The sequence below is a fragment of the Hevea brasiliensis genome, chromosome 16, assembly GCF_030052815.1.
Source record: "Hevea brasiliensis isolate MT/VB/25A 57/8 chromosome 16, ASM3005281v1, whole genome shotgun sequence".
Lineage (NCBI taxonomy): Eukaryota > Viridiplantae > Streptophyta > Magnoliopsida > Malpighiales > Euphorbiaceae > Hevea > Hevea brasiliensis.
Window position 1 is genome coordinate 45,276,717 of NC_079508.1, and position 21,137 is coordinate 45,297,853.

Consider the following 21,137-nt stretch of genomic DNA (forward strand, 5'->3'; position numbering starts at 1 on the left):
ACAAGGAGGTCCTTCCCTTTATTAGGGGAGAGCATTCGGTTAACCGAATCAAACTGAACCGAATTTTTAACTACCTGAATTATTAACTGACTCTAAAAATATTAACTGAACCGAACCGAAATTGAGAGAAAATCAAAATTAACCAAAAACTGAAAATATTCAATCAGTTATCGGTTATAACCGAACTAACAAAAAAATAAATATATATTTTATATTATTAATTATTTAATGAAATATTAATAAAAATATATTGATATTCTTTTTTATTTATAAAAAATAATAAAATATAATTTAATATTAATAAGATAAAATTATAAGTTAAATATTATTATAAAATCATAAAAATAATAATTATAAATAATAAAATATTAAGAAAATTATAATTAATATATTAATTAATTGAAATTCGATTATTTCGATAAGTTCAATTACCAAATCAAAGGTAACCAAACTGATAATCAAAAATAGAAAATTTTTATTATTACTAACTGAAAATTAAACTAAACTAAATTTACTTTTATCAAAATAACTGAATTTTATCGGTTTAGTTCGGTTATTCAATTATAACCGAATAATGCACACCCCTATCTTTTGTCTTTCGGTTCTCTTTCTATGGGCTTAACGTGTGCTTGTTGTATTAATTAACTTGGAAATAAAATATTAGGCTTTCTTTTGTATCAAAACAGTACAGATCATTAGTTGATATACCACTCGTTATACTTTATGTGCCCTAAATTCTCCTCGGGATGGAACAATATGTGCCTGTTTGACATTAAATTTAAAAGTTCAAAATTATTTTTCAAAATTTAAAATTTGATAATCTTAAAGATTATCATAATACTATTAAATTAAAGTTCATTCGTTACTAATACTTGAGTAGAGGCAGTAAACACCTTTAATTGAAAAAAGTAATCCACAGGCCTCAAAGGCTCACTAAAAGTCCTATGTTTCTGACAATATCTTCACGCCAAGAGAAGCAAGAAACAAAAGTAAACACTTGAGCAGCTGGGAAGCAAGTTGCTCTAGAATAGCACAAATGGGTATAAAACATATAAGTAAAGTTGCATATAGAGGACCAGAGCTTTTCTTTTCAAAGGCTCATGCATATGGTATCCCTTTATATAAAAATTTTTAAATCAAATTTCAATCATTATATTTCTAACCTTATTACGAAACTATAAATAACTTATTAAATACTTATTTAAAAAGGAGTTCAACTGACTTTTTTTTAAGTAAATTTATTACTAGATAACGTTGTGAATAGAAATTAAATAATCATCGTCCCTAAAAATAGGATGAATCTAGTTTTTTATGTTGGGTGATGATAATCGTCTCCATATTGGAGAATCACTATCATTCCTTATATGGAGACGACTCTCATCTCTATATTAAGAGATGATAATCGTCCCAAAAAATAGGATGATTCTCATCCCTGAAAATGGAAATAACTCTCTAAAGTCATTCCTTATAGATTTGGAAATGCTTGCTAAGGGATAAATGTTGAGAATGATTTTTATTGTTTCCTAAATTTTAGTGGATGATTTTTAAGATTCTAGGGTATGATTTTAATGATCTGCTAACTTTTTTTTTTTAGTGATTGATTGAACCACTAAATAATTTTGAGGAAGATTATTATTATTATTGTGGTATGATCATATAGTGATGAATAAGGAAGAGCACTAATTAACCAAAGTTAAATGGTGAATGATTTGATTTAATGTGTTGAAGATGATTATCAATTATTGATGTTAATGTTGAATGCACGTCAATATATCACTATCACCATTTCACCCTCATCAAATATTGTATTTTGACCTTATCTCTCAAAAGCCTAGCTAACGTATCACAAGCTTTTTGGGTTGACAAAAAGTTAACTCTCATGCGTTGACAAAATTTAACCCTCCACAGCCCCCTACTACCACATATTTGACAACTTTTAAACGAGAAATTTTATCAAAATTATTATTTTTTTAATTTTTTTCATATTGCATATGTTGTATCTTTATATTATCAATTCAATATCCATATGTTTTATTTGATGCAATAATGTGATTAAATAAATGATTTTGAACTTAATATATAAAATATAAGAAATTTATTACACTATGATTCTATTGGCCAATAGTTTTTTTTTATAACATTTAGTATTTTGACTAGAGTTAAAGTATTATCTCTATTGTTTCTATATTGTTCGGTGGTATGATGTTTATACTAGAACTTAGAGGTTGAGAGAATAATTCATAAAAAGTTATCATTCCTAACTTTTAAAGGTTGAGAGAGTATTTTAACCGGTATTAATAAGATTGATATAACTATTTTTATATTTAACAACTAATTTAATAGTTATTTTTACTGAACGCTTCCGTTTTAAATTGCTATATAAGTAGCTAACTATTAACAACTGACAGCTACTAAAACAACTAATAACTAATAGCTATTATAATTGCTAATATTGTCAAACAAAACCTATATATAGCACTTTTTGCAAATCAAAGAGTAACTTAATTGATTTTTCTTTATTTTTGAGGTACATAAAATAGAGAAGTCTCGAGTTTAAGTATCTCTATCTTCTTATTCTAAAATTATTCACATTTATAATTAAAAAGTAACGAGCTATCTCTCACTATATAGTTCATCAGTTATACTTAACTCGTTGTGCCTCTATTAAATCTAATATATATATAAAGATTTTTTATGATTTCAAAAAAATTATAACTAAACAAATTTTTTAAAAAAATTTTATAATTTTTTTAACTATAATTAAACTCAAATTCGAGACCTTACAATCTTAAGATGAATCTAATCAAACATAATTTTTTCAACTAAGCATAAAAACCCTTCAAATTTTTTTTAAATTAATTTTTTTTTATGACAAGCAACATTCAATTAGATGGGACCTCAAGGCATAAACCATACATATAATGAACCTGATCTGAAAAAATGATCACAATCTGATGCCATATCTACCGACCTTCTCTTGTTTATGATTCTTTATATGGTACAAGATTTTTCAATCTATGTAGACCACTTATCAAACATGGTACTAGCAACTGACCTTGTCCCATTGGTTGCATTTCTCTTTCAAACCTCTCTTTCATCCATTACCAAGTTAATTTCATCCATCATTTCTCTTTGAAAATCTTTTGAAAAATTAACGCAAGAAAAACAAAATTAAAGGTGTAATTAAGACAAATAATTAAGAGAAACACAACAAAATCTCATTATGATTTTTGTTTTTTTAATAAGAAAATTAACTTCACAAATCATGCTTGTATTTGGACTAATTAAGAGGATATATATAAAAGCAAGTCTTTATTGTAGGTGGCGTGTTAAAAGTGTTTCTACAGGATCCAGTGCTAGATTCTTCTTATTAACTAATCCTTGAAAGTGACTTTTTTAATATAAAAAAAAAAACTAGTATTACATCTTATTAAATTTATTTTTTTTTATTTTTATTAAAGTAAAATAGGAAAAAATACACTAATGATACCCTGTGATTTACGCATTTGTTAATAAGGATTTGGGTTTTCTTTTTACATTTAAGAGCTTATGTTATTACGATGTTAGCACTTAAAGATAAAATTGCTAAATAGCATCAATATATGTTGACATTATAAATCTCTCTATGCTCCTAAGCTGGCGTGACAAGTAGGTTTCACCTATTTGGCTATATATACGAGTATGCCTGTCAGTTTTCTGACAATAAAGAGATAAATATCAATATATTCTATTTTTTCTCATTTTTCTTAACATGGCCCTATATGGATGATACAATTATATACAACTAAATATGCAAGGGTTACTTGACATGCTAACTTAAGAATATAGGGAGACTTGTAATATTAGTACAAATTAATACTGTTTGATAATTTTATTTTTAAGTGCTAATGACGTAATAACACAAACTCTTAAATAAAAAAAAAAATAGATTCATATTAATAAAACGCGCAAACCAAATATACTAAAGTATATTTTTCCTAATAAAATAACATCACATACCAATTTTCACATCATTTTATATTTTAATAATAATTTACCATTTGCTCTCATAATAATAATAATAATAATAATAATAATAATAATAATAATAATAATAATAATTTACCTTTTTTTCTATGATAAATTAAAATATTTCTTCTAATTGTATATGATTTTACCTCTGAAATTCATATTTAATAAATTATAAGGTGGAAGCAAACCCATTAACTAAAAATTATTATTTTTCAAACACAATGAATTTCAATTTCCACCCCTTTTTATTTTTTTTCTTTGCTATTCAAATTTATTAAAAAAATAAAATAAAACCATGCTATTTGTAACCAATCAACCATGGTATAAGTGAGTGCATAAGTCTTCGTGCAAGCATTGGGTGTCAATTTAATTACACCATATGATGATCATCAGACTTGTCACCTTTTCTATTCTATCCATCCATCATTTTCTGCCAATGAATTATTAACTTCATTACTTATTTATTGATTTTTTTTTTTTATAAAATAGAACATTTGAAATAATAAAATTGAGTTTCCAATGAGATGAATGTTTTTGTTAATTAATTTGTCAATGGTTGCTTGTAGCAAAACTTGTTTAATAGAATTATTGTGCATTTTTATCGGTGAATTTTTTAAGTAAAATATTTAAATTTGAAAGTTATTTAATGGACTATAAAAAATTATGGAGTTAAAGAGTAAAAGACGTAACTCATTTATTGGTTAATTTACATGCTTCGTCAATACTATTGATTTTCTGAATTCTTTATATTATTTTTTATATAAATAATTAATTTGTTTATACAAAAATATATATTATACTGATTTTTACTTTATTTTTTACTTTATTTTTAATAAATAATTTTTTTTCTATCATAAAAAAAAAGTGCTCAAGGTTAAATTTATCTTAGGTACGTATATAGCAATTAATATGAACCATTAGTTAATTAGCAATCATGTTTAACAGAAGCAGTGTATTAAGAGGATATAAGATGCTCTTAAAATATCTTTTAAATTTAATTATTATATCTAAACATTGGCCTTTAAATTTGAATATAAAACACCATATATTTATCATCGACTTTCTAAATTTAAATGCTGCATCTGTCATTGGGTATGATAGGTGTGTGTTGTGTGTGAACAAGATGCGCAGTAAGGCAATGAAAGATATATATAGAGAAAGAGAGGTGCAAAATGCAGGCTTGTAATAATGATTCCTTGGTGATATCTTAAAATGGCTTTATTTATTTCCTTTTTAATATATGAATTCTCTCTCTATATGCAAACATTCAATTGTTCTTGAATTACATTATTAACTCTGAATTTCATAACGTACGTGTTCCTTTGTTGAATGGCATAATCATTCTTTGGATCAATTCTCATCCAATTGTTGTGGCCATTTCCTTTTTTTTTTTTTCTTAATTGATGCAATATTTATCACCTGCCACTTCCAATTTAGAAACAGACCATATGGGTTTGGGCCCATAATTATTATGATATTTATATGCAAGTTGATTAAAAAGAATTATAACAATGTTGAATAAATTAAGATAAGGTTATTGTAGAATTACCCCAATTAATTATTCCCTAGTGAATTGTGATTACATTTGAAAGCACCTTCATTTATATGAGTTTAAATTATGGGTCCAACACCATTTGCTGCTCTTAAAATAATATATAAATATAGTTTACAAACATTATAAAAATTTTCAAAGTCAGAAGTTAATATAAAGAAATGCGCTCTTAAAATTATTTAAAAAGAAATTAATTTTAATATAAAAAATTGATTTAAAAAAATTTCACTCAATTGAGGAATCGAGTGAATTCATTGTCAGAATTGATCGTATCAAAAAATATATATACCGATAAGCCTTAACTCAATGATACTTAAATAATCTATAGAACTGTGAAATTTGAGTTCGAGTTCTAGTTGTAAAAAAAAATAATGTAAGAATCCGAATTAATAAGGACTATTAGCCTAATAATTAAGGTGAAAATTGAGATGAAGAATGAAATTAAACTTGATTAAGGCAATAATGACAAATGGTTTTGGGCGGTTATTGATTTGGCATTATCATGGAGGGACGGTAGCACTAATGCTGCCAAATTGAAGTGCCCTCTACATAACACAACCTATTCTCTATCCTGTTCCCAACACTTTACCCAACATTCCTTTTGCTTGTGAATAGTGACATATTCAGCATTTAGACTTGAGGGGATAGTGACAGACACAACAACATTTATATATAGTTATTTTACATTTAAATTTAAGAGTCAGAGATGGATGTAACATATAGGTTTGAATGGCTTCTAATATGCTTCATCTATAATTTAAATCTTTATAAAATTATTTTTTATTACTTCAAAAAAAATTTAAAAAATATAAATCACTAATTAAGTTTTTAAAATATGAATTTGTTTAATTTTTTTTATTTATATCAAATATGAGAATTTATATACGTGCGCGCATGTGTATATATTTAATAAAAAATTAAAATTTTAAGGAGAGACTGATGTTTTTTTTCCTTAGACAATTGGATGGAGCCAATTTTCATTTCTTATGTATTATCTTCTTTCTTCTGTCTTGGTATCAAACCATATATTAGGAGAAATAGAACCCACTATTCTATGAGTGAAGAGTGAAGATGCACATTCTCGAATATATATAATAATTTTGACTATATCAGAATCCCCTGCCTACAGCCGCCCATTTCACAAAGCCACAAACTAGCTATATTTGTGAAAAAAAAAAAAAATAGTGGCAAAGCCAAATTGTGGTTGTTTTTGTAAGAAGTCATGCATGAGTTAAATGTTCGCCGACTCATTGATTCTTATTATCAAAAAAAATACATACAATATTTAATACTAAGGATATGTTTGGCAAAAAGTTAAAAAAAAATAAGAGTTAAATGTTACTTTTATAAGTTTTAATTCTTAAAGATGATAATTATTAATCTAGAAACTGATGATTAACATTTAACTATCTAAAAAGATAGAAATGTCACGATCCAAATTATAGGTCAGACTGGCACTAGGACCAGAGGCTGCATAAAGACCCCAAGGCCCGTAGTAAGCCTTATTGTTCCCAAATCCATAACTAGGGCCATAAACATGAGAATAAAATAAAATAGAATATTACATTTTTATTCGAGTCAACCCAACCCGATAATCATAAAAAACTAAAGTCAGGAGAGCTCAGTTCAACTCCAATACCACCATTTGTAAACATTTAAATATCATAAAAAATTTGCATTTATTAAACATTAAAAATTCAAATTAATACAATCTCTGACAAGATCAATGTTACCGGTAACACATGCAGAGTTTTAAATTTCAAATTTAGAAAATAATAATACTGATAAATAATTATTAATATTTGCGAGGAATGAAGCAGGTTATTCTGAAAAAAAAAAAAAAACTCCTCCTGTAGCCTGGAAAAGTAGGGTGAACAGGAGTGAGCATTTGACTCATAGAGTAAGATATTGATTTTAAATATAATTTCTATAGCTATCTAAAGTTAATGCAATCCCTAAGGATGAAATGCAGTATATATCATCACAATCAACTAAGTGCAAGCAATATTCGCACAAAGAATAATTTGGAGCACTCACACACTTATGTGTCACATCAATCATATATATATAGGAACTGATCCTTTACACAGCTTTTTTAATTTCAACTTCTGCCAGTGAGATCAATTTAAGCCAGACTTTCTCTTAATAATCCAAATGCGGGGGTCAGCGAGATCAACTCAAAGCCGTATTCATCCTAACTTTCACAAAAAGGACCGAGCCCCAAGTAAGACTAGCTCAAGCTAATTCTCTCGTCCTACTCGTATCCATTAACCCATACCACACGCACGCTGATACACGTACACAGCTCCAAATTACTCTAAGGTGACCTCCACATTAATTTTTTTGCAAATAAGAAAATGCAGTATAAAGTGTATCTAGTATTTAGCTACATACATATATTTATATGTGATACATGAGCATGCTTTGAATATATAATAATATTGAAATTATAAATAAAATTAATATCTACTTACTGGTTAACAGATGACTACTGTAGTGGTTGGGTGGAGGAAGACGATTGACCCTGATTACCTAAATAATTATATTATAAATTTATCAGTACTAATTCAAAATAAGACTCTAAAGAGATAAAATACAGCCTAATTTATGTCAGAAATAAGGTAGAATTTTTCCGATACTTAGGACCTACCCAACCTGTAAAATGATTCAAATAACACTTCTAAATCACAATTTCCACATCCATATCCCATTAACATCACATGGCCCCTCCTGGGCCCTCCAAACTAAGCAATTCTCTCAAAATTGAAAAATTATGTTTTAGTCCCTAAAACTAATGTCCCACAAAAATACTCAAACGAGCTCTAAAAGTTCTAAAACTTTGTTCCACAATCCTTAACAATGTTATAAATCTATTGCAACAAGAATCATAATTTTTCAATCACCCACGAATATTTTATGAATTTTATTCTAAATCAAGTATTAGGCAAAAATGAACAACTTAGAGTTTGGGTTTACCTATCCCAAATCTGACACCAGCAACGCATCCGGAATGTCTGAAAATGCTAGGATTGACTGTAAACATGATCCCTTTCTGAGACAGCCCGCTGGACACCCAAACTGAGTCAAAAACTCGGTTCCGGGGCCGATGAGCTATCATTAATCCGATCGCACCTAAATTAAGCTAAAAAATTATCAATAATTATCATAAAATTATTTTTAATTTTTGAGAATTGTAAAAGCCCAAAAATCTCACCAAGTGATCTAGGTCATCCATTGATCGCCTTTTTCAAACAGTGTTCGATCGGAGCGAGGCCAATTCCATCTTGAAGGTTTCGTTGCCCTGAGTCCATCGGTGGTCTCGAATTTCCGATCCAATGGTCAGATCGCCAGAAAAGTGGCCAGAAAGCTTGAAACCCATGTGTTTTTCTTTCAACTTTCCCTTGCCGGTTCTCCTTCCTCCGGCCACCAAACGGAGTGCCATTGGTCCCGTCTGAAAGCCTATCATCCCAGGAATTCGGGGCTCTTGGAATCACCGAAAATGGCCATCGAAATCAGTCGGAAAGACGTCGAAAAGTTGGGCCCCAGTTCACGCGACTTCTCTCTCTCTCTCTTCTTCTTCTCGCTGGTGCTGCTGCAGTCCACTGCTGTCTAGTCCCTTACCGTCGTCGTCCGTGCAAGGGGATGTGGGGGAGAGTCACGCCGGCGATGGGTGGTTGAGAGTTGCCGGAAAAATGGAGGGGAGGGTGAGGGAGAGAGTATACAGGAGAGAGATGGACGCCCGAGGAGGGGGGGAGGGGAGGAGGAGAGGGGAGAGGTCTTGCCCAAAAAAGAAGTCTGGGTTATTTTTTGTGTATAATAATAATAATAATAATAAAATTAAACCTTAAAAATCAAGATTGAAAATAATGAAATAATAATAAAAATATATATTTTGAAAGTTAATTTAACATTAGTTTATAAAACCAACCATTCAATTAAAATTGGCTATTTTGAAATGATATTAAAATACTTTATTAAAATATGAAATATATATATATATATATATATAATTTAAATTATTACAATAAATATTAATGAGGTAAAAAGTTAATTTAAAATTTTTTAATTATTTAAACAATATTAATTACTTTTTAGTAATCTCGCACCAAACGCCTTTTAAAGTATCTTGAACTAGTAGGTCCATCGAAGAGTAGTTTAGAGTAACATTTCAATTTTTTTAATTAAAATCATATGTTTAATGAATATCTTAATTTTTTTTAACAGAATGAAATAAAAAAAAATATAACAAATAGTTGAGAAAAAAATATTATTTTTATCCTTCACTATAGATAATTAATGAGCTTATAATTGAATAGAAACTCAATTTTAAGAAAAATATATAGAAAATAATAATAAAAACAAATTTGGGGCTAATTAAGGATGGTAGAGATGCTAGTTGAGACCCTCAAATTTGTAAATTAAGAGGTGGAGTTGCTTAAGCAAACAGAAAATTAGGTAAAATAAGCAAGTGGATATTTCTGGGGCGGTTTGTGGGACTAGGGGAGGTTGTGCTAAGTGCTTGTGCTTCCCTTAATAATACATTTAATGCATTCCTCTATATTTTTATATGCCAAAATTTTCAACCCCTCATAATAATATGCAATATACCTATGAGTGTCACCTTCAAGTCCTAGAGAGAGGAAAAAAGGGTTAACTAGGTTTGATAAAGACAATACAATTATAAGAAGTTAAAATTTTTATGAGAATGAATTTAATAATTATTAATTAAATATTTATAATTAAATTTATATATTTATTATATATATTTAAATTAATTTTATATAAATTTAATATATTATATTTAATTTAATAATTATTAAATTCATTTTCATGTGAAGCCCAACATTAAGTGCACCTTGATAAAGACTTAAACAAAGGATGAACCCTTCTAGAGAAAGAGAGATGAGGCTATGAGCTTTAACCAATGTTGATATGATAATGACTTGTCTTCTACCACAACCAATGTTGTCTCCTTTATTCCTTTTGTCCCTTCTTGTACTTTTAATATTATAGATTTACCCTTTTATTTTTTTGTCTTTATGTTATTAATTTTTAGTTCTAATGAATGTATATTTAATTTACTTGGGACAATATTCATCTTTTATAGTTGTATGAAGTAGCAAGAAAGATTCTAAGGATAAGCTTTGAGCAATTTCTTTTTATTAGTTTGCAAGTTTCCTTCCATTTTATTTATTTATTTACTTGTGTTTAAGAGGTAGACAACATTGGCCTTGGATTTTTTTTTTTTTTTGAAAAAAAGAAAAGTGCAATGAAGCAGTTCTTCTAGGTGCTATTTGTTTATATTAACAGTGTTGAGTAACATATCACAAAATAATATTGTAATTGTTAAGTTTTTTTTAGATCCAATTTTAAAAATGATTAAATCTATAATTTTTAGGGTTTTTAAATTAACGACTACAAAAGAATTCAATTTTGCATTTTCATATTTTAACAAGTTGTGAATCAAAAAATTATTAATTATCAAGAAAGGGGAAAAATATTAAAATGCAGGCAGATAACAAGTATGAGTTTACTTTGTTAAGAACCATTTAATTTAAAGGCTTAAATTTGTAAATAAATACTCGAAAAATAATTTTATATCTCTCTATTACACTACATCTCACCTCCATCCCAAATGCAGATTTTTTTCATTTTAATTTTTTATTAGATTTATTTCTTTTTAATTTATTATTTCATTATTGATTAGATGGGTATCGTTACGTGCATTTTGTTAAATGGATATTGTGATTTTGATATGATTTTCCTTAAATGAGTATTATAATATGACGTGCTTGAAAAAGAATTAATGTGTATTTATAAATAATTTTTTCATTTTAAAATGGATATTGTGACATATTTTGTAATATCTCTATTTTTATTTCTTTTGCTCCAAAGATTATAAATGTGCAATATTGAATATAAACACAATGGTGTACATCTTCATTTTTGGCATTACCAAATATTGTAAAAGTCGTGTAATTTTTTATTTATTTATTAAACTAGTGAAAAGTAAACATTTTTATGTTAAAAATATAAATGTAAATATATAATTTAAGCAATTTAAATTAGGATGCCTCGTCAAATTGTATTCCATAAAATTAATTTCTTTTATTTCCTAGTTTACCATCGTATATATACTTTAAGACGATACATAAGCCAAAATATGACGGCACATAAAACTTTTATGTCATTATCTCTCAAGCGATATGCATGTAATCTGAAAGAGACTCTTTAATGTCCTACATAAGCAGCTCATCCATGGACTAAAGGAAGTTCCTTTGAAAGTTTCCTGATGAGAACCTGGAAGACAAGCCCTGAGCCATGTTGTCTGAATCAAATTTTATACTCTGCCTTCCAGCTACGAGATCCTTCTCACGATCCCAAGGCTTCCACGGGTGTTGCCCCGCCCACTCTTCCTTCTCTGGTTGCTGCTTGGATTTTTTCTTCGAACGACTTGCAGCCTCTTCTTGGTGCTTTTGTACCAAAGATTTTGATCGTTTTGCTTTATTGTATTTGTCCACCAAATCTGCATCTGCACTTGTCCTTTTCTTTTCTTCTTCATTTGAAGCAAGTGCGGCAGCCTCATTATATGCTTCCAAGTAACTGTAACATGACACTAAACACATTAGCACATCACTTTAATAATAAATTAATAAACAAAACCAACTAACAATTTAAGGCCTAAGCATTTTGAACATGACGAGTTCCTACTTCATCTTGGCCTTTTGGGCTCTGTCTGAAGGGGTATCTGTCCAAACGCTAGTGTCACCACGTCCTTCTCTAGAACTCTTGCCGAATCTTGAAGATTGCATGGTCATGCCTGGCTGAGAACAATAAAAACAAGGAGTTGGGATTTAACTGTATTAGTCTCAAACTGTAGAAACACAATCATGATTATGTATTTATGCTGCAAGAGAATCATACTTTCTGAAACCTGCATGAAGTGCAGGATGATAGTTCCTAAGTAAAAATACATGTGCAAGAGAAGCAAGAAAAGGAGGCGTTGGAAGGCCTTACTTTCCTTTCAGGAGGCAATGTTGTCATCCATTCATCTCTTTTTGGGGCCACTTTAACTTCAATTTCTGCCAGGAGCTCATCATCACCCTCCATTGATATACCTGCCAGATCAACAATTTTTTTATGTTCAGATGAGAAGTGTTTTAGCATACTATGAAGCTTTGATATGAGTCAAGCCTGCACTGGGGAGAGAAGGAAGGGTTCTGAAAATGATTTTGAGATAAAAAGCATATGCAAATACTACTACTCAAGGATCTGAAGCTGGCTATGCAAGTGCATTTTGTTTCCAGTTTGCACTACCAACAAAACTGGCTATTCATACATGCCTAATGTGAATTCAAACCAACTTTTCATAGTCTGACCAATAGAGACTATTAACACTAAAATTATCAGGCTGCAACATGGAATCAAAGAAAATCTCCAAAATAGCACAGCTCCTGCTTGACATGATTTAGTGATGCAGTATTGAAATTTGGTTCAACTTAGGATACTTAGGAATTATATTCATTGTAAACTAAGAAAGTTTACATATTTAGGTTTAAAATTTATTATTCATAGAATTCCATTAGGTTTATTATTATTTTCCTAATTTAAGTTTGTCTAGAATTCCTTTTTTTTTTTTTTTTTGAAGTTTGTTTAGAATTCTTGGTTAGTATTGATTTGCTTGTTCTTCGAATCTGGTTTCTGATTCTTCTGCACTACAAGACTCGAGGTCAAGTTTTTTCCAACCAGAGGAGAATAATGCAGTATTGGAATTTGATTCAACTTAGGATACCTGGGGATTATATTCATTGTAAAATTAGGAAGTTTGTATTTTTCAGGTTTAGAATTATAGTAGGTTTAGAATTTATCATTTATAAAATTCTATTAGGTTTATTATTATTTTCCTAGTTTAAGTTTGTTTAGAATTCTTAAATAGCATTGGTTTAATATATTAATGTAATTATGATTCTTCATTTTAATGTAATTAGGGTTACAAAACTCCATAAATAGAGCCAGGATCTCTACATATTTACATATTTTATTATGATTATTGACTATTGACTTTGAACAAATAAATTGAGAATTAGTTTCTCTTCAATTTGAGGATTTGTTTCTCACCCTAAATTCCCGATACCTATTGGTTCGACATCCCAGAGACATCCTATGGGTTTTATGACTACCTTCTCCACGACCCATCCTGCAATATTGGAATTGGACTAAGACAAGATTGCTATGTGCTGGCCCTCCAAACCAAACATAGGCTCACTAATAATGCTAGTGATTTGTATGCTTCACATAATTATCAATGAGAATTCAATTTCAACAATGTGTACTAATATTTCACTCAAAATGACAACTATAAATATTATTATGTCTGGCCTAAATTATTATGGTCTAGGGAGTTTCTTTCATAACTTGGTTTTTATAAATTAAAATTTACTTTTTCAATAACTTGTATTGGATATATTGGTAAGGTCTAACCTAATGGTGAATAAAACAACTTAAAAACAAGGTAACCAAAGAAGACATTATGGTCTAGTTCAGCAAACAAATTGGATGACAATATTTTTCAAGGGAAGAAAAATAAAGTGAATCTACTTCAGCCACAATATCAAATCTAACCAACTTCCCAGCCTATGCACAAGGAAGTGGAGTATGGCCTTCTAAAATAGAAAACTATTTACACAAGTAATTAAGTACCTTGTGATCTTCTCCACTGTGCAGCTTCACGCATGGCTTTCAACTCAACCTGCAGAAGTAGAAATCACTTACATAATACATTGGCCTTTAAATAACTTCAAGAATCCATAAGGAGACCAATTGTTTGTTAGAAGCACAAACCTTAAACTGTTCCTCTTCCTCCTTGAGTTTAATTTTCTCATCCAGCAATTTTCGCTGCAACAAGCAGACAAGAATGTGAAGAAAGATAAAACACCTAAGACAGACAAGATATTTATTCACAGCGCAGGATCCATAAATGCAACCATATGAAAAATACTGAGCACCAACTAGATGCCACAAGCAAGTTAAAAACCATAGAAGACAGAAAGCGAAGTCACCAATTACATAATGCCACTGACGAGTTTCTTTCATATATCTATTATCAACCACAAACTTCAACAATTTAAATTAAGTAAATCTTCGAAATAAAAATTTAAGTAAATTAAATATGCTAACCCTTAATTTTAATTAAGTAAATTAAGTAATCCCACCAGCATTTCACTAGGAGAAAGGCATATAAAATTTTTTAAAGATGCTTAATCCAACAGTCCCAGTCATGTTCCAGGTAACTTCATGTTAATGTCTTTTGGTCACAAAGACCTTAATGGAGATAAGTCCTTATAATGCACAGATAGATTATTATGTTTTTTCTCATGTATGCTAACCCTTTCAATTTTATAGTTAACAGGTAATTAACATAATATTGGCACTTTTGTCTTCATATGGCCTCAACTTCATCAACATTGTTTCAAAAGCTTCCATCATGCCAAACATGTCCATGGCTATGGTTCAAACTTATATTGCCAATCCTTTTCTTTTTCCTTCTCTTCAGCAGTCTTTCTCATTTTCCTCTTTTTTTTTTTAACAATCCATTCACACCATCCTTCCAGGTGTGAGCAGGTTGGTAAAAGCAAGGGGCATGTAGAGTGGAAAACAAAACCATTTCATCTTTAAAGTTTCTTTTATAATTTGTTTGCTTCAGCATTTATTTTGTTTTGTTTTGCCTTATTTTATTTGTGCTTCCCCTCATAAACACGATTATACAAAATGTACATAGAGATGCAAATCAGCTAAGCCTTCTTTGGCTCAAGCCAACGCTGGGTAGCACTGCAAATTGTTTGTTTTCAAGTCAAGCTCCAAAAAGAAACAAAATTATACGCAACCAGTATACTATAACCAGTTCAGTGCATGTTTTAATAAAAGTGGGTAAACAGAATATGCCAAGCTCATTAACAACTCTCCAAAGCATGATAAATTGATTGAATTTTTGGTCATTCTTACAACTTTCGTGTTGTCATTTGTCTTTTTTCAATTCATATGCCGTAATCCCTACTCCATTTCTTTCTCTGTTTTCTTGTTTTTCTTAATCAACAGGAACAAAATAAATTCAAATTTCTAGTCTTCTACTTACTCTTTATCTCCTTTTCCTCCGTTTCAATCTGTCCCTCAAGCTATCATCTTGCTAATCCAACAATCAGTTACCATAATCAATCCCCAATAACTTTTTTTTAACAAAATCGGCTAACCAAACCCATTCACTACATTCTTCAAGAACTCATCTCATCCTTTCACCCTCTTCTCTTTTACCCATTCACCAATATCATTCAACCATGTGAATCATCAATCACAACCACATAATCCTCCATCATGTTAGCGATTCTCCATAGCTCCTATTGGCATTCGCTTATCCGATCATTCATGAAAATCTAGAACTAAAACATTTGACTCCATAATCAGTATGGAGCCAAAGACAATGATACTAGAGACTTCATTACAAGATTTCTCACAAAATATGCCAAGAACGAATCCTAGTTATCCCAGAAAATCTAATTCAATTCACTCAATCGTTTCTTTGAGGAGTATAATTGGCAATTATGTCAATCTGAATCTTGAAAATGGTTGTTGCTGTGGTTTTAACAACTGCTCTGGCAATATCATTACCACACACACACACACACACACACACACACACACACACACACACACACACACAAAAACAAAAATTGAGATTGATTTGAGAATAATTTGCTCTATCTGAATACCCCAAGGCCATGGCATAGCACAAGTAACACTTCAGGTATAACAAGATTATAAGACAGATTATTTCCGAACAATGTGCATCATATCACAGTAATTCAACTCAAGCAACAAAGAAGCATCATTCACTTCACGCCACCACTCAAGCATTTAGCTCAACCAGTAGACTTGAAGATCAAGTGTGAATAGGTCCTAGGTTTGGTCTCTACCATGCAACGAGACCGAGAAAGCACAACATTAAATACACAAATAACCATATATATCACACAGATACCGTGTGAATAGAAGAAACTCACCTTATCTGGATCTTGTAACTCTTTAAATGCTTTATTCAATTTGATAAATGCTTGGTGGGCTTGAGGATGAGAACACTTATCTGGATGCACCAAAAGAGACAGCTTCCAGTACCTAGGGAGATAACAATGCGGTTCATAAACAATAAACATTTTACAGCAATTTCCTAAGGGCTTTCGATTGAAGTAAAAGAATCACATATATTAATCAAATCTGCTAGAAGGGTTTCCAGTTACTATTCATACCAAATGACCCCTATGTCCATGAGTAACAAAAACAGCGATAGACCAAAAGTCAGCATATGTACATATAAGTAAAAAAATCATCACTTAGAAAAATCCTATTAGTTAAAACTTCTTTGCAACATATCCCTCTTTCTCTTTAAAAAACCATTTCAAGAACATATTGTGGGTTTTGACAATGTTCTTTTTATAACTTAAGGCCGAGTCAAGATTGATAACTATCATACTCCTAGCTTATTAAATTACCAATAGCAAATCAGTTGCTAAGAAAAAATGAAGCTCCCACAAGAACTTTAGGAATTCTCATTTTGATAAAATCATGATAAAAAAAAAAAATACCTCTTCTTTATATTTTCAGCAGAGGTATTATGATTCGCTCCTACAACATCATATGAAGAATCACCTTCAACACCCATTATTCTCGTCACCTGTTCAATAAGTTATATGCAATTACAAACCAACATTACCTCAAGAATAATAATGGCAAAAATAAATTGAGAGAGAGCTAGAAAGAAAGCAAATCTCCTTCTAAATGTTTATCAAAAATTTGACCAACAGCATTAGAACATAATAATTGTTGAAATTTAGAATGAGAGAAAAGGTAGGAGAAAATAACAAAATTATTTACGTGGTTTGGCTACTGAGAGACTATGTCCACTCAGTCACTTGTGTGCAACATAAAACATAAAGTCCATTTTTATAATGGATGATACAAAATATATACGGCATCATATCAACAAACCATAAATCACTATTTTATGTAACCATTAATCAAACCAACGATTTTACTAATCAATCACATGATTTTCTCATAATCATGAGATTCTTCAATACTCCCTCTCAAGTTGTTCACAACTTGTAAATGGTGAAGATAGATAATTGAATACAACTAGAATGCTCATTAGTGCTGAAATTGGACAGCAATGAAGAAATAGATGAAACGGGAAGAGAAGAGAGGTTTCTCAACAATTGTAGTTGAAGTGACTCCTTTTTCAGACATGATTGAAGAGTAAGAGTGAAATTAGAACCTTTTTTAACTGAAGTGTGGTGAGGTATTTTTCGGGGAGGAGAAACAAAAGGGAGAGGAGAAGAAAAAGAAGAGTTGGGACTCAAACCTTAGGCACTAATACCATGTTGAAATTTAGTACAATAGAAAAGATAAGAAAAAATAACAAGAAAAAGATTTATGTAATTCGGCTACCGAAAGCCTACGGCCACAGACACAAAATCTTGAAGGATTACATTTCATTCACTTGTGTGTTTAACATAATACACAAAAGTCCATATTTATAATGGATGATACAAGATATATATGCCATCCTATCAATAAGCCATAAATCACTCCTTTATATAAGCATTCATCAAGCCAATGACTTAGCTAATCAATCACGTGATTTTTTCATTATCTCGAGATTCTTCAATAATAATATGATAAAATAAAACTTTAGCTAGGTTCAATTCTTGAATCCATATTGAAATTTAATTAGGGAAATATTACCTAATTTTGTAAAACAATGCCATCAAACAACAGGTCAATAACAAGATTAGGACCACAAAGCGGGCATATGAAGAGAGAGAAACAAGAGCATCTTGTATTAATATTCAAAGCTTCTTTCCACTCCCTGTACTTATGGCATATGGACAAGGACAAAAAAAAAAAAAAAAAAGAAAAATAATGCCCAACAAGAAGGGGGCAAAAAGTACTAATCCAAAAATTATGCTATATATGGCTGATGGCTCAAAGAAATATCTCAATACTACCCACACAAAAGAAAAAAAAATACCTTCAGAACTGCAACCATTATGTTGCACAATTGAGAATCTCCAAGAAACAAAAACAAAGGTGTAATTTTACTAGCCTAAATATAAATAGTTTGAACATATTTGGTATTATGTACTTTACGAGAGGAAAGACAGCCAAAATATGATCAACATTCAAAAGAAGCAAAATCAGGAACCTCTTCAAAACGCTCTGCCTCATTTGCAGATTCAGCTTCAGCAACCATAGCAGGTGGGGCAGGTCCTATAAAAAGTTCAGTATCTTCTTCCAACTCAGCTTCTCTGGAATTTTACATCAGAAAACACCATATAGGCACCATATAAACAAGCAATTACATCTTGACAGAAATGCAATATAAATAGAGCATGTCTTGATACTGTATGTTACACCAAAGTCATATTGTGAAAGTGAAACCAACATAGCATTCAAACAAATGAAGCTAAAGCATCTATTGAAGTAAATATTTCACAAAATACCTCAGGTTAGCTTGTGCTTCTGTTAATTTTGCTGCAGCAGCAAGTAACTCAGCTGAGGGCATTTCAGGGCCAATCATCCTTCAACCAAATGTAAGCAGAACAATATAACAGTCACTTTTTTTATGCAAAAGAAATAACATAACTAAAAAGTCAGCATATGGTTTGGCAATTTAATCAATTATCATATTAATCATTAATATTATATTAAAAATCCAGATCTCATAAGAGGGATACAACAACAAAGCATAATATATGACTTGAGCAGCCCTTGACAGAGGCTTGTGGATCACAAATCCAGCTTAAACACTTGAATATCGATTTTTAAGTAGCATTAAACGTTTATCAATTTGATGTTGAATATCAAGATTAGTCACCATGGAAGTCTCAAGAGGTGGCATCATATCGTGTGTATTCTAGCTTAAGAAGGTTCCAATAAGCTCGTGAAGAGTAGAGTTCACATAATTCATCATCATCATTTTAGATGATCAGAATCAGAAAAAAAAAACCAGCAGTAAAACTATATACCCCAGTCCACCATACCAAAAATCCAATAACTCATCTCACAAAGGGCAAGAAAAATGTTTTAGAAAAACATGTTCCTTTTAGCATGACAAAATCCCAAATATTTAGATTGGCAACAAAGGCAAGTTTCTTAGTTGTCACGTTCACAGCTCAATAACTCAAAATCCTTTTAGTCGTGTTAAATGCAACAATAAAGCATCCATCCAGTAAACCAGACTAAAGGAGATCTATTCCAATAGAATTGGATAGCAATTTTTAACCGTTATAAATAGACAAGGATGCCAACCAGAAGTTTTTTTTTTTTTTTTGGGAGAAAAAAATTCTTGTCTCAGAAACATCCAACTAAACAAGCAAATGATAAACTGTCAAATAGCCATACTAGTTGGTTAGTTCTCAAATATTATGCACATATTATACTTCAGTAGTTTATCCAATGAAATGTAGATGCCAAACTTGTGAACCGAAAGAACAGGGAAAAAGAAATCTTTTCACCTTCTTCTTGGACCAGAAGCATCATCTCCTGGAGATGGCATTACCGAGTTGTTGTCATCTGAAAGCTGTTTACTTTCTGCAGCAGGCGGTACAGAATGCACATCATCAAGCCGTTGCTTTTTAGATTCTATATGGGCCTCGATGAGGGGTCCAACAAGCTCCAAGGTAGGACAAGTATTTGAAGGCAGCAAAAATAATCTATCTCCATTTTCTTTGAGGTTCAAGGAAACAAAAAGCTTCTTCAGATGCTTGATTAAAGACCTCTCAGAGATACCCTTTATGTCAACAGCTTGGCCAGCGTCGATCATTTGGAGAAGCTATAACATACAATAAAAACAGAAGGAAATTAACTTCAGAAGAAATAATAATCTAATTTGCTTTGACACCCAGAAGAGAAAATCACATTTACCTGCTTCAGGTCACCTGCAACATCAGGAAACTCCATCAACATCTCTTTCACTACATCTTCCGGCTTGACTCGTTGTCTCTGCTGCTCCTCCGTATCAGAACCAGAATCGGACTCCGACCCAAACGCAGATTCAGATTCTGAGTCATAATTCCTCTTCTTCCTTGATTTCCTTCTCTTCCTATCCCTATCTCTTTCCCTTTCCCTTCTTTCTCTTCTCTTTCTTCTCTTCTCATCTCTCTTTTCTCTCTTCCTGTCCTTCTCTCTCCTCGAACTCCCATCGCTGCTTCGCCGGTCCTTCCGACGGCGCCCCCGTCTATCGTCCGAGGTTTCCGAGTCATCATCGTCGGAGTTTGAGGGTGATGTGGGCGTGTCCTCTTTGTGCTTCTTCCTGCTCTTGCTGCCCATTTTTGCGATAAAATTAAATAATTGTTGCAGGAATGAACAGAAATTCTATACAAATCGAAGAAATTATTTAGTGTAGTCGGTGTTTCAGAATGGCTAAGCTACGATAAAAACATTTTTTTAAATATATTAATTTTTAAATAAATTAGTTAAAAATACTAAAACATAATATAAAATTAAATTTGTAAATTTTAATTAT

At 30.7% G+C, this 21,137-nt stretch overlaps 1 protein-coding gene across 1 annotated transcript; it reads right to left on the bottom strand.

The window, feature by feature from the left end:
* Positions 1-11,646: 11,646 nt before the first annotated feature.
* On the bottom strand, positions 11,647-21,029 carry LOC110635282 (uncharacterized). Its single transcript, XM_021784566.2, has 11 exons — positions 20,537-21,029; positions 20,128-20,444; positions 19,114-19,191; positions 18,816-18,918; positions 17,197-17,285; positions 16,618-16,729; positions 14,405-14,458; positions 14,264-14,312; positions 12,581-12,681; positions 12,275-12,387; positions 11,647-12,166 (listed from the first exon to the last, which is right to left on the bottom strand). Exons 1-11 carry the CDS (start codon positions 20,939-20,941, stop codon positions 11,827-11,829), a joined length of 1,761 nt encoding a protein of 586 aa, XP_021640258.2. The 5' UTR covers positions 20,942-21,029; the 3' UTR covers positions 11,647-11,826.
* Positions 21,030-21,137: the final 108 nt, after the last annotated feature.